This window comes from Mya arenaria, chromosome 4 (assembly GCF_026914265.1).
Source record: "Mya arenaria isolate MELC-2E11 chromosome 4, ASM2691426v1".
Lineage (NCBI taxonomy): Eukaryota > Metazoa > Mollusca > Bivalvia > Myida > Myidae > Mya > Mya arenaria.
The window spans coordinates 46,825,356-46,841,461 of record NC_069125.1 but is presented as its reverse complement, the minus strand read 5'-3'; the positions used below and the strand labels follow the sequence as shown (position 1 = coordinate 46,841,461).

General features: G+C 34.4%; 1 protein-coding gene across 1 annotated transcript; it reads left to right on the top strand.

Annotated features, from left to right (window-relative positions):
* Positions 1-9,786: 9,786 nt before the first annotated feature.
* Positions 9,787-11,937, top strand: LOC128230869 (zinc finger BED domain-containing protein 4-like). The gene is made up of 4 exons (XM_052943301.1): positions 9,787-10,120; positions 10,279-10,654; positions 10,933-11,090; positions 11,567-11,937. Exons 1-4 carry the CDS (start codon positions 9,787-9,789, stop codon positions 11,935-11,937), a joined length of 1,239 nt encoding a protein of 412 aa, XP_052799261.1.
* Positions 11,938-16,106: the final 4,169 nt, after the last annotated feature.

Here is a 16,106-nt window from a genome sequence, read left to right as displayed (position 1 = left end):
TGAGAATACGTATTGACACTAAGATTTTACAGTGGAAACAGCAGTGAAAATTGGAACATGTGTTGAAATTGCAGGGTTAAGGAATGACATTCATGAAAAACATGTAAAGGCCAACTGATGTGCAATTTATTATAAGGTAGTTGAGGATGATTTCCATCTACTTTCATACATCACCGTTTTATTCAATGCCTCTATACATGTTTTTTTTGTTACAATTTGTTCTTATGTTTACATACCATACTAACATTCTAAGACTATTTGAAACGAACTTTGAAACACATCCGATGTGAATCTGGGATTGAATATACTGCATAGGGTTTTAACACGTACCAAATGCGTAGATGGCATTGTATTAATTTGTGTTTTTATCGTTTTAGCTACAATATTTATGCAAAAAGCTACAGAAACATGCTCAGTAGCAAAACGTTTAAACATAAACCCGGTTTAGTGGCAATGGGCAAACGCCAAAGACATAGAACACAAAATCACAAACAAGAAACATAGAACAGCACAAGCTCTAGCCTTTCCCATGTTAAATGTTTAGCCAAATTTACCATTACTATGCCAGTTTCATCCTATCATTACAGTGTTTTGGGCATATCTCGAATATAGTATAGTTACCAGTTTGATCGTTGAAGTACCTCATTAGTGTTGACTTCCGAAATAAAACAACAAACAGCAAACTATCGAATTGGTACTATTTAAATCCACGTATTACTCTTATTGGTAACACTGGTTGGCATAATATCTGTCTTACATTTCATTACAAGCTTAGTGGCTTTAGTAAATATTGAGTTATGACCCTTTCTTATATAATTTTATAAAAAGGGCGTTGTTTCTTCTTTCATACATTTGCCACCTTTGACGGGTATCAGTTTGATTCATATCTCTTATCGCTCCTTTCGGGTACAGAAGTGTTAAACTCTTTACTTATCCCCCAGACCCTTCTTCGGATCATACCTTGTGCATTTACTTATCTCTGAAAATATTTTCTTATCCATTGAAACATGTCCATCTGCTTCTTAAGAAAACATTACAGAGTACCATATCCAATCGTGATTTCCAGAACTGGCAGTTCTCTGTTTATTGTTAATTATTACATTGGTATGATGTTTTATGTCCATCTGGTGTTTAGCCACAGTTTGTTGCTTGTTTCTTATGGTCTGGGAAATTGAACAGTAACAATACCTTTATTTGTTTGCGTCCTTTTGTATTCAGGGTTGTGTCAGTATTTGCATCTGCCTTTGTCTATATTAATAACGTTTGAGTATTCGAAAGGTATGGAACCAGAACAAACAAAAACATGATTAGATATACACTCTGCACGATGATGACGTTTAAACGGTCACCGTCAGGCAATAAAGTGCTTACGTTATTATCGTTGAAAATGAGCGTAGAAGTTGAAACTTTAACACAAAGCTTGGATATCATTTTTTTTGTAATTAGCTTCAACATGTAAGTAACTGTTCAATATTGATTTATGTAATTTGGTAGCCAATATGAAACATTACGTCAAATATTCGTACCTTAACATATCCTCAGATTGTGTAAAATTATGTTGTTGTTTTATCCCCGAAAACTAATTAAACATTTCTTTTCTTAGTTTATTATCCTACGGTTATTGCAAACTGTAAATAAAGTGTGTTACGTAGGTGCCGATAATGTTTCTTTTGAATGTGGATGTAACTCCATATGGGATATTAAACATAATGGGATATCGGTTTTAAAATAAACAGAATCATACATATTTGCTTACATATAAACAGCATTATTTAAATTCGGATCATTCACAATATAACTTTCGATGGGTGGGTGTCAGATTAGACCTCAGACTTAAGTCTTCTTGGATCAAGCAAAAACAGGAATTTAATTATGTGACGAGCTATGTGATATTGTTGCATTTAATAGTCTTATGGTAAAGTGTATATCATATTACAGCATCGTTTTTGACTGACCCTTACATCATTGTTTAAACGCTAAAATATACCGAATAAAGGACACGTGGGCTCGTGATAAGGATGGCTGAAACCGAATGCAGTATTTCTTTGCAAAAACATTCCGATGTGTTCTTTTAAAAGCATATTCAGGATTTTCACCAATAAAATATGATCGGAAGGCCAAACATATTTCTGTTTTAGCTATGTGTTTAAATAAGTTTAGATTCAAATACTCGTCGCTCCACGTTAAATGTGTTGCGGAGTTAAGCCGAATTTATATTAAGTACTATTTTTTCCGATATTCTTTGAAATTTGGTTTGCAAAATGGTATTTCTTCAATATGAATATTTGTTTGTGCCAAAAAGCTCAAGGCTGTTCAATCAACAATGTACTTTGGCGTTTTTCTGATATACTTTTAAATTATAATACAAGGAAAGTTCTATAGGAAGCGGCGACGTCGACGAAGCTGCTATATCAGGATTTCTTGTAAACGAACAAGTAAAGAATACTACTATAAAGAGCATTCGTGTTTCTAAGTGCACAAATACTTTAATTTAAAAGGCAACATAACATTTTATACTGTTTGAAATATGGCTGAATCAAGAGCAATTATCAGAGAAATGCAAAATTAGCGGCCTACTGGGTAAAAGCGCATTAGCAATTTGATAAAACCTAGACGATGTGTAAGGGGAAATGGCACGTTCGAACCATACTGTTGTAAGAAGGGTGTCCTTGTTTAAGAAGAATGAGCGTTAAAAAGAAGCCCAGGCCTGACAGGCCGATTTTGCCAGCCATTGTTGAAAATATTGATATTGTCTAATCCGTATTGGAGCAAGTTAGAAGCTCGTCTTACAGTGGAAGAGAAGGGGGACATATCACGATGCATTTGTTAGCGGTGTATTTTAGGAAAAGAAAACGAGTGTGCAAGGTTGGCGGACGTTTGTTACCGCAATTGTGGACCCCAGAACAGAATCTGGCATGTCTTGAACAAACGTCTGCATTGCTCTCTTAATTCAAAGACAAGAACATTCTGCGGTTTTGAGAGAGATCTTCAGGGGTGATGAAGCATGGCATTATTTCTCAGACCGCAAGCAAAGAAGATAGCAGTAGTTTCAAAGTTTCAAACTGGTCATGTAGAATCTATTTTTGATATCGACAGGATTGTAGATAGAGCACAGTATTGTAACAGGCATATTTGATAGGGATCATGCTCTATCAATTTCATACCATCGCTCTAAAATGTATATTTCGCTTTTTATCAATAGCGAAATCTCCAATTTAACAACATACAGCCAGGCATTTACCTTGTGACTTCTGGTTTAATCCTGACTACGCACATGTCTTTTTAAGAAGCGCAGTGCCATTGAAAATGCTTTATACATACCAGTGTAAAACAGTTTAACAAATGAAGTATTTTACGGCATTTAGAAAAAAATAACTTCACGCATCAAAATGTGTTCTTTGTGGAAAACTATGCGCGTTTCTGCTAAGACACCAGCTATAAATGTACGAACCGGTGTTGCCACAACGCAACGGATTGAACTTTAAATGAACACAGAATATTTTATCTAGCGGTAACGATGCTACAACGTTGTCACAAGGTCATGTGTTTGCTGTGTTTGCTGCATTTAATAGTTGCATGGGTGGGGCAAACAACACGAACATAAATATTCGATTAAGATTACAAAAATAGAGTATAAACTCCTATATTTGTTTTCTACCTAATTTGAAACTGCTTCTATCAAAATGACCAAGTCCACGCTGTCGCGGCCTAAGGACAACGTTTTTTTTGCAGTTTAAGGAAACCGCGAAGTCTTTAACACAAAGTTAGTACAACGTTAACATCACGTTTTTACATCACTTGAAATATTATCATTTTTAATAATTGCAAATCATTATCAGATGATTGCCTTGTTTATTTAATCCATTATTCGTAAATTGGAAATTACTTACAAATAAATTTAGGCACTTACGGTGTCACAACGTTGCGACAGCACTATACAATAACCGTATAATGACACAACCTTCACATAACGTTGTATGTTTACTAGGATTCTACTCCAAGTGCGCTACGTCATCCAGGAAAGTGTTCATAATACATACGCCAAAGACATAGAACACAAATTCACAAACAAGAAACATAGAACAGCACAAAACTCTACAAACAGCACAGTGAATAAATACAAGTTTAAAATGTATATAACAAAGCAAGACGGGGAATAATTGTGCGAGTATCAGTGAAACTATAACTACATTTCATATACATGTAAATGTACTTGTGGTATTTCGCTATCTCTGTAATATGATAATGCATTTATTTATTTATTACCTCTATGATGAGAATTCGATCACTCTTTAAATAATTCAAATGTGTCTGTGAAAATTACAGATACATCGAAAAATGCAAACGTACCCTCGAGTGAATGTAGGAATTTTATTACAAAAGGTAAGAAAATCAGCATTGAATCTACAAAAAAATGACAAACGGGATAGACATTTTTTATGTCAGATTTCTTTTAAAAATATTATTCAAGCATATTCAAATACCAAATGGCGCAAATTTGCATTTCGCCACAGTTTTCCATTTTCTTGACGCCATCGCGTGATACTAGCAGGTTAACGTGTGAAGTCTGGTCAATAAAGTTGTTACTTCCTAAACAAAAAATACTTATCTTGGACATTCATCAATATCACAGCCTAATATGATGCAGATATTTTTTCGAAAGGAAATACATCATTTAGTAAGATCGTTTGTGCGCATTAACTGGATGCCCTAACATATTGAATAAGTAATGGTATAATTAAGAACAAGTGTTAATACGAATATTTATTTGATGGAACATTATCGTGTACGTGATATAGTTTGTCGGAAGGAAAAATAAAAAAAGCAAAATCTACTTCAGTTTTTCTCGATATGTTGGATTAACCAGTAGCCTCTCTTCTTTCAAAATACTGTGAATATTTAATGCATTATATGATTCGTAAAATAACTTGTTCACGAAACAATTTGTCAGTTTGTTAGTATTTCGCAAAAGTATTGCCCAATATTTTGTGTGTTAAAAAGAAAAAATATCTACAACAGAGCTGATTCCAAAAATGGCAAGCAAGCGCACGATTGCATTGCAATTGATGACAGTGAACATTCGGAGTTTGCATTTGACTGTGAGTCTTAACGATTTTTATCAGTTTTCTTGTAAATTGAAATAGTTGTTCTCTTTGTTTTTATGATTCTTATTCTTCATAAAAATTGAAATACGAACGTATATAACACACGTTTTGTAATTTTGCCATACCGTTAACGTCGTAAAGCAGCAATGTTTTAAAGATACATTATAAAGGTTGATGCCAAAACAATTGATTTTAATTATAATGCATTATCAAGTTTTACTCACTTGACTATAATTATTAAAACTAAAACACAAAAAACATATGCTTTGTTGATATATAAATAATTATTAGCGTTATTTTGGCGCTTTCCAAATTGGGGAGTCAGCAACCACATAACTTTTAATTCAATTTTTTTTTATCTGCGAACAAATCGTATGTTTTGTGTTGTTTTATCATTGAAGTCAAATATGTTGAACATGATTATGCACTAAAATGGTTTGTTTGCATCAACATATAGTGTGGGTCCTTCATTCCTGCATTTCAAACACGTGCATTTCTTAAAGTATTGACACATTAAGGATTATGTAACGTAAAATTATACATTTTTTATGTTTACATTTTCGCAACATTCTGAATATTTGTCTAGGTTTTAACCCAAGCAAAAGACGGTATATTGCCTGACAATTGTATGTATTCAATCCGCGGCAGCCCAGACGGTTTTGAGTTTCAAGACTTATAAAGACAAGCCATAATAACAGACATGCATTGAAACAAATTGATGTTTGAGCAGCTTTTACTGCTTCTTATTTCGATTCAAGCAGGCTTCTTCATAACTGCACTTCCTTCAGTAATTGATTTGTATGTTTGGACAAATATTCGTTCAAAATGCAACAAAAGCAGGTATTTTTTTTGAAAGATGGTTAACTATAATACTGTTATAGCAAGTTTGGAAACATTAACTTACCCGGGCCTGTCATTGAAACGTGATATGGTATGGCTATAATATATCTGAATGCTAAAACTCACATAATCTAAAAATTGGGACCAAAGCACTCGTTTCCATCAAAGCTTTCAGCGACGAGTATATATACTGCGCTTTACTTACAGTTACAAGGCCACGTGAGACAACAGTGTGGAAAGCCCGGGCAGGCAATTTTAGAGTGTGCCAGGGAAGAGGGCGCCACCATGTTGATACTGGGAACTCGTGGAATGGGATTAATGTGGCGGACCTTCATGGGAAGCGTCAGTGACTATTGCCTCCAACACGCCTCATTTCCCGTCCTTGTCTGCAGACATAAATCATTCATAAGTGACAAATAATGCTCATAATAAATAAATGTATGTACTACCTTCATATGGATAGTCCTATATGATAAAAATGCCGCGGTAAACCGGATTTAAAATAAAAACTACATTTGTGGCGGACCTTCATGGGAAGCGTCAGTGACTATTGCCTTCACCACGCCGCATTCCCCGTCCTTGCCTGCAGACATAAACCGCTCAAAAATGACAAATAATACATATTTATAACAAAAAATATATATATTTCCTATCCAAGCTAGATATGGAAACCTCTTTGTAACAAAAGTGCCGCGGTATACGAGATTTAATACCAATAATATATTTGCTTTTTACAACCTTCAGCTGAATGGGAATACCAAGCCATAAAATTGAAGAGAATCATACAGTGTACAATAAAGAGAACGACACGTACTTGTCTAGCGCGGCTAAAATGAGTTTTATTTCAAACTCTTTATAGTATGTTGTCTTAACTGTCTCTAATGAGAGCTACGTGAAGCACACACTACACTATGGTACAAATGCACTAAAACGCCATTCGGGATTAAATAAAAAAGAAACAACGGCATCCATGAAATTAATCTACGTATAAATTGTGGAACATAATAATAATGTGAATTTTGGAAACATAGAACGGCAGCTCTCTTATTTAGCATTTTTTCATCATTCACTGATTACTAGTTCGTTCTTCATGCCAATGGCGTGGAAAGGGACAAAATAATTTATAAGTTACGACTTTCTCTGTTCGGATGAATATAAATACTTTGTTTTTGTTGCAGATCTCCATTGTTTTCTTTTCAAATTTTTGTATACAAAAGCGACAAAAAAGTCAAACAATTTGATAACATATTAATCGTGATACTTCTCCTGGGATGTCCCCGTCTGTGGGTTCGATTTTGAGAATTGAACTAAACTAACTCGAATCACTCTCAATGGTTTCCTTTTCGGGGGCAAAGAAAAAATGAATCTGGTGCAGAACGATCTGATGGGTGAAAGCCGGGCACCTAATAAAGTGTATCTTATTAGAACTACTTAATACGTTGTGATATTACAATAAAATGTTTAAACTTGATATTCTTGAAACGTTCCAATCGTCGGTTATTATCAAACATTGAGATCCGTGAAACTGGGCATATCTTTGAATATCAATGAGGATAAAATATTGTATGCAAAATGAGTATTTACTTGTCGACGCAAATTACAATTATATCAAGGTAAGTAGTAGGACGATGCATACTTTCAGCCAACAATTCATTGCATTAACATGTTTCAGAACATTAGATCTACGCATTATCGGAAGTGATCATTTGCAATTATTTAATTGAGTATAGATAATGTATTTTACTGAAGCTTTTTCACACTTGGCATGTGTTTGTCCAATGACTTTAATTGCCTTTATCAGCAGGACAGTTTCGCAACATTCTGAACATTTATGTAGGTTTTAACCAACGCAAATAACGGTACATTGCCTGACAATTGTATATATTCAACCCGAAAGAGCCCAGTCGGTTTCAAGACTAAAAAGGCAAGCCATAACAATAGACAGGCATTCAAAGAAATGGATGTTTGAGCAGATTTTACTGCATAGGTGTTTGTAACTGTGAACATGTTGATTGAACGTTTGTGTCTTTAGTAAAGTGTTTTTGGGTCATTGCCTTGAGTCTCTTAAAAGGGTTTATTTTGGTATATTTGTCTACTGGGCTTGTCTCTGTAGTTTGAATTTTATTATTGACAAATGTATACAAAATTAACAAAGGGGAAATAAAGTTTATTCTAATGAATTTAGGTCACCATGCAGATACAACTAAGTTATCAAACGATACAATACGTGTTCGTAACATTTCGTTGATCGGCAAATATGCTACAATAAGATAACCTAGAACTATGGGAACTAACCGGGATACATCTGTATATTTTTGGAGATAATTTGATTTTGATTCATAGATACACTTCGAAAGAAGAGAGTAGTCCAGGGTTACATTCAGCACTTGAATCGCTTAATTCGATAACCTTAAACCGTTTAGATCACCGCCTCTCACTATTTGTAAATGATGATTTTACAGTTAGAACACCATGTACATGTCGAGAAGTTACCATTGATTGAAAAATATTTTAAATAGGAGGTTTTATATGTTCCAAAAGCACTTCAGTATTTCATTATTGTACAACAACAGAACGGTTACAACAAACTGTTAATACCAGAGTCGCATAGGTCTCCACAATATGGCTCTATTAGAATGTATTATCAAATCAAAATACTAATATTGTCAGATGCTTTTAATTATAACATTCATATTATATAATGTTTAAACAGAAAAAACCCATTAAATATCTTTCGGTAACCTGACTTTGCGTCTGAGCGCCTGACTCCTTGATATAAAAGACTCATAGTTGTACAAATTATGTCCAAAAGCTTTGTCATTTATGTCCTACAGCTTTGCATCTAGCAATGGCTCGGACGACTCGCATTCCGTTTTTATCAAACTATTGTTAAAGTAAAATACTGGTTTAATCTGCGAAACCTCAACTCAGCGGACTTCACATTGCATTGATTGAACCAAATTTTACGGCATGGTTAAAAAACTCACATATTGGCTAGCCCTTAACCGTAGTTATTCCGACACCCTTTTTTAACTACAGTGACACCTTTTTTAGGATAAAATCGTTCAACTGGTCAAAGTTTACGGTAATTTCATTGGACGTTGGCGTTTGAAAGATTTGAAAATTGTTTTCTTCATATTTTCCTACAGGGGGACGCAATTCCTGCTACCACCCTCTAACATTCTTAGACCAAAGTAATGAAATACATTTATATTTTGCAGGCCCAATACAGTTAGCAAGTGTATAGTTTAGTATGCTTCTGGTACACTCTACCGTACTATTTCATATCGATGAAAGAGTTATTTACTTTGTCTTGTGTAACGTTGATGTAATAATGAGCATAAAAAACGTCGTTTGCTATTATGCTATCATTTCATCGAAACCTCGATTTGTCATCTAAATGTGTATTTTTATATACGCGGAAAGAATATTTGGTCATGAAATATTTTCCTTTAACCGTTCACATAACGACAGGAGAAATCACTATGCAATCATTGTTATCATTCCAGTGTTCGGTTTATATTTTCGTTAGACAAATATATATCCTAAGCGGTTTTCACCCCATTGATGAACACATTGTCATTAATTGACAAACATATGCAGTGCCGTATTTCTGTCTAAAAGAAATATATCTGAAAATGAATAGAAACGGCGCGGTAAGGTCCTTTTTCCAGAAGGCATATCTGATTCGTTATGTCCCTTGGGTCATTACCAACCAGATGTACCAATATAGATAGAGGGCACCCCAACGCCGTTTATTAACCTCTTGGGCACAATTGGGAGATACATCATTGATGACCTACGACCAGTGTCAGTTGTTGAAGGTCCTGAGTTTAAGAACATGATAAAATCCCTGGATCCCCGTTTCTCAATTGCAGGGAGAACATACTTTTCTACAACACTTATTCCAAACATATACGACGAAACTGCATCAAAAGTGAAATCAAGTTTGTCAAGTGCCCAGACTGTAGCGCTTACTACAGATGGTTGGAGAGGTCGGGCTAATGAGTCAAATGCGACTATAACATTTATTCATATCACGCAGGAATTGAGGCTACAGAACTTTGTTCTCCAAACTCGGATGATGCCCGAAAGTCACACAGGTGTGAATATTGCCGAGGTAATAAGAGAAGCTATCGCACACCCACCTTTTGTGGCGGGAAGAGAACTGTCAAGTAAACCGCACATAGGCTGCTTCGCACATACGCTGACTTTAGCTGCACAAAGAGCGCTGAAAATCAATGCCGTGTCCGGAATATAAGGTCTTGTGCGGAAGATAGTAGGGTTTTTTCACCGTAGCACTTCAGCTACAGCATTACTCAAAACAAAACAGAAGCTTCTTGGGGTAAAAATGTAAAGCATATCTGCGATGTGCCTACTCGTTGGAACTCGGCAGCAGATATGCTAGAGCGCTATTTAGAGTTACAACCCGCTATCTACGCCACACTTACATCCAACGAAGTTAATCCTGCCAAACGGTCCGAGATCAATGTCTTGAGTGAAACTGACACTAAATCAGCTCAAGTGATTATGAAATGTCTCACCCCATTGAAAACAATGACTGATGTCATTTCTTATGAAAAGATGCCAATAGTCTCTGTCATCATTCCTTTAATACAACAAGTACAGAAGGTAATGGCTTATAATGAGGATGACGGCCAAACACTTCGGTCTATTAAGGAAGCAGTATTTGGGGATACAGAAAAAAGGTATGAATTCCAATGAATTTATAAAATATAATTCAATATAAACAAAGAAATATTTAACAATCAAGTGAAAACAAAACTTACATACATGAAACAATGCAACAGGTAATATGGTGTCAAAACTTAAAATCATTTATAAATGATTTATGAAATAAATTATAAATATCACAGACCACAATTTATCACAGGTTTTCTGCTTTGAATCATTTTAAAACAAATGATTATGATTATTATTATTTAGAAATTATATTCATACATTTCAAATTTTCAATATTGCACAGGTACACCAGTGAGGAGCTGTGGCATTTCCTAGAGGAGTGTACAGTATTGGACCCCAGGTTCAAAACCACATTGGCACCAGAGACACTCGGTGAGACTTATCATAGATTGTCCGTCCTGTTGAGCTCTGGCGGTGTAGATGTCAGGGTAAAAGTGGAAGGTGAGCAAGAAACTACCCCAGTACTACAACAGGAGACACCCCAGTTGCCCCATCTTCCTCCCCTACCGGATAAGGACCAGCCAACTGAGCATCAGATATCCCTGATCTAGGTATTTTTAAAATAATATACCGGTAGGCTGTATACATTTTAAATAAGCACTTTGAAATTCATTATTGTATCAAATCCAAGTTCTATATATACATAAATTTTGAGTAGTTATGAAGTTTATTAACAAAATATACTTTTCAACAGGCAACATGCATACATTTAGGGTCATAAATTTATAACATACATTGTATTTAATAATACAAAGAAAAGTACAGAGACAAGCCCAGAAGTCAAACGTTTATCATATTCCCCTTCAAAAGGGGCGTAGCCAGACTTATAACACGACGAACAAACAATCACAACCATATATAACATATACAAAATGGCATTATCAATATCAAAACGAAGTGTTTCCATATGATTGCAGAGGTAGATACAGATACGGATTCAACCGAGAAGAAGGTTGATCTTGCAGCGATCTTCGATGACGTTGTCAAGGCAGAGAAGGGCAGCAAATCTATTTATGAGAGGGTGGATGAGGAGATTGCCAAGTACAAAATGGTCCAACCAATAAAAATTAAAATGGATCCTCTTGTTTGGTGGAAGGAGCATTGCTTCTACTATTCTTTACTTGCCAATCTAGTTAAAGCTCGGCTTTGCATCCCAGCGACGTCAGTACCATCCGAAGGCGTGTTCCGCACAGCGGGAGATACAGTTACCGCCCAGAGATCTTGCCTAGCTTCAGATCTTGTAGACATGTTATTCTTTTGTAAGAAAAACTGTCAGAAATGTGACTAAGTAACGAAGGACTTGAGACAGTCTAATTACTATGTGTGGTCTTATGTTAATTGTTTACACATTTCTAGTCAAAAGTTAAAGACTGAAATGATATAAAAGTTTTGAACTCCGTGATGGTTTTATTGTTGTGTTTGGTTCATTTGTTTTTAGTTAGATATGTTCTAGTCAACATATGATATCATCATATCTATGAATTGTTTAAGCAGTTTGCTGTTTTGAATAAAAATGTTCCAATTCGAAAGAATATTATTAATACACAAAAATATCGCGGTAGGTATCCCGATACGCTGCTCTTGCATCGCGATATACCGCGATATTGTCTTGGCTTATCGTGGCAGCACTACTGGTGGGTCCTGAAATATTTACAGTGATTAACTATCGTCTCATAAGGCGGAAATAGCATGTGTTCTGTACTTGTCTTTCGAATTAAACATGGTGTCCTTCATGAGAATCAATGTTTACGGTATTTATTTAACTTTGTCGGTAAATCAAAACAGAACTGTTTTTGTGGTACATTTTATTTAGGAGTGCCTTTTTAATACTATCATTCTGCTGAAACAAATTCTACAAGTCCACTATCGATAAACTTGTAAGGTAATTTTATAGCTGATAAATTGCTTTAGGAAATTTCCACTAAACACTATTAAACCGAAGAATAAACTTTTAATTAAGGAGCCTCCATTCCTTATATAAAATGAATCCAAGGTTTTCATTCTTTCGAATTCGAACAAATTGGATTTCATGACTTTAGCCAAAAACAAAACTATGACAATTCTACCGACTGAAAATTGAATTGAAGTGTTGCAAAGTTCATTCTATAATTAACTTATTGATAATGGTTTACAAATCTTCTTATCAGGTTTTGTTGTAAGTTTTGTGTTCTATGTCGTTTGTGTTTACCCAGTGCCATTAAACTGGGTTAATGTTTAAAATTTTGCTACTGAGCTTGTTTCTGTAGTTTTTCACATAAGTATTGTAAACTTTATTCCATTATTCTAAGTTAGTTTCATAATACATTATTTTTGCTTGATTGTGAACGAAGCTGAAAAGCTATAGACTCATGCTCTTGTCTGTTTTCTAGGTTGAACGAGAAGGTAATATGTAGAAACCTGTTATCAGATGTCCATTTGAGAGGCCATAAGAAATTACCTGAGATCGAACCTGCAACCTCTGATTGAGAGGCGGATACCCATACCACTCTTACTCTTCTCAAACTTGAATTATATAATGAATACTGAATATTAAATAACCGTATGGTGCAGTCAGATTGTTTGTAAAATTGTCGAAATGTCTACTGCGAAAAAGTTCTTATTGCCAAGTATCTTAAATCTGAAAATATGAACATGCCCTTAACTGTTTATGATGTTGAAATAAACAAACATTTCATCAACTTGTAAAAAGAAATCAATTGGTAAAGTTTGGCTGTCAAATAATGTTCATTTTTTTTTGGTCAAATTTGGCCACGAAACTGTTCCATTTGATCCGTGTTAACAAAGAAATATTTTAAAGCAAAATGAATTTCCATAATTTTTTCTTACTTTATATATCAAATAATATTTAAATTGTTTACTAATATTTGCTTAAAGAATATCAATAAACAGTGTGTGTGTTTTATTTCCTGAACATGTTTCAAACATGCAGATGGAACAGACGCAATCAGCCCTCGGTATGTTTTGTAAATAGCATTTTAATGAATGTTCACGCCGCTGTATTTAGAATGAATTAAATATAAAAAATGTATGCCATTTCACGAATTTTGTTCACAAGTACATATATATAATATATTGGTGTTAAACATTTAATAATTTACAATTCGATATGATCTTACCCAGTCTACATGATTTTTTTTTAAATTTCAAAACGATTGTCTAAGTAACGAAATAATGTTATATAAGTTGTTCTAATTATATAACCGGATAATTGACAGAAAGAGAGACGACTTTGTCAGCGAATCCGTGTATTTTAAAAGAAAAGTGTTAAGCGTTGGTGCCTTATTCTTCCATAATCAATAACGGAATTAAACATTTAAGTTTCGGTTGTATAAAACTTCTTATCGGCTATGTTAGTATGTTAGTAATGGCAATTTTGAAATCCAGATTATTCAGGATATACATAACAAGCTGTGGTCGTCAGATCTTGCCTTAGTTAACATGAGCACTTGATGCAGATTTCTTGATGATGATCCCTATTATATATGTATGATGATGTAAGATGACAATTTTAAATGATTAATCCTTGACCATAAGACCCGTTTATGATGAATTCAAGAGGCTGGTTGTGCACACAAACTGGTTTAAACTCCAAGTAAATTTATATTTTACAGACCGTTTAAAGGCGGTACCTAACAATCCTTGATGAGCATACCTATTTTTAATATAGTAAATATGCAATGTACTGTTTGTGGAGTTCTGTGCTGTTGTTCAATGTTTCTTGTTTGTGATTTTTTTTTTGTATTTTATGTTTTTGGTGTTAACTCTGTGCCATTAAACAAGGTTTATGTTTAATTCACATAAGTATTTAAAAAGGAGTTAAAAGGGCCAATGTATTTGCTGCTATGATGTAAGATAATTTTTTTAGATGATTGATACTTGTCCATAAGACGACCCGTTATGAATTTAAAGAAAGAGTTAAAATGAATATATTTTTTATTTTCTAACTGATTTAATATTTGTCAAAAATGTATGGGCTACGGACTTTTTAAAAATACTTTATTCAATCATGCGCATGCTTCTAACAAAGCGCCATATTGTTTTACGAACAGCGCTGATTATATGTTTCCTTGCGGCGATGAGTGTCTCGGTAAGTGTTTATTGGCATTTATCAATGTGCTGTTGATCTGGAGGATGGTTATAATTTAGGCTTCTTGTATTTGCCTTGTGGATTTGATTGTATCTTAAAACTTGACGGATTGAAACATTGCGTACAGAAATGTTTAACTGCTTTTGTAAAACTCAATAATGCTGACATATATTGTTTTCGAAACGTTGCGCTACTGCGGCATTGCTCGTTTCTGTAGCTTTTCGCATAAATATTATGACAGTGTGCATAAAAGGTATGATTAAAACATAATTAAAATCCATTCCATGTTATGCTATGCTGCTTTCCAATAGGCTCATAGGTTAACCCATATGTGGTCATCTTCTGAAACGCTTTTCCTCAGACAATCAGAGTCTACGTTTGGCCAAGTTCCGATAACTTTGCAGCGATGAAAATGTATCTATGGGAGTTTAAAATTGTTTCGGAGATTTATTACACTTATCATTGACATCACATTTCACCTTGAAAATGTGTCTTATCCGTGCATACATTGTTTGACTATGACAACCGAATGTCTTCCAAAACAACCATTGAAAGCAGTTTTGTTATATCATGCTCTTAGATTTGTCATTTTTAAACTAAGCAGCATGATTTTGACTCTATGCCTTTCCAAGTCTATGTTACTTGTCGCAAAGTGGATTTACTTGTAATGTCAGCACAACGAAAGAATGCATTTAAACTTCTAAACAATGATTATGCGGCTTCTCATACTTGGGTCAAAAATATTAAAAAGTTTTTTAACTAAAATATTTATATGTAAGAATTGCTCATGATGTAAATCAATCATCAGCAAAGATTATATGCATGAATTCGTCTCCGAAAGCCGAACATAATAAAACTCCACTAGATCCGCAGCGTCACTTGTCAAAAGATCTACCATAACCTTAGAAAAAGTGATTTGCACACGCTTATTAAAGAAACGGGATGACAGTTAAAAAGTGTGCAATAACTCCGGTACTTTCCACTATGTTTCAGCTACAGAGTCCAGCCTAATCGAGGATCATTTGATCCGTGGCTCTTCTATGGAGTGCCTGACTAAGACACGTTAGGTTACAGTTTTCCCATACAAATAAGTAATCAATTTTACTAGTGATACATTTTCGCTTTCAAAGTTTGATTTGAGAATGCAATTGACATGATTTAATTTAACATGATTGAGTTATGTACGGCTACTCTGAAAATATGAAGGTTCTTCTAAGGAACTACAATTTAGTGCAATTATTACATGTGCTGATTGATTGTAAAATTTAAACAGAAACCTAAATTAAGTAATTGTTAATATACAAATTACGAATATTATTAACATATGTTTGAATTTTAATTTAATAATTTATATTCCGTCATATACATGT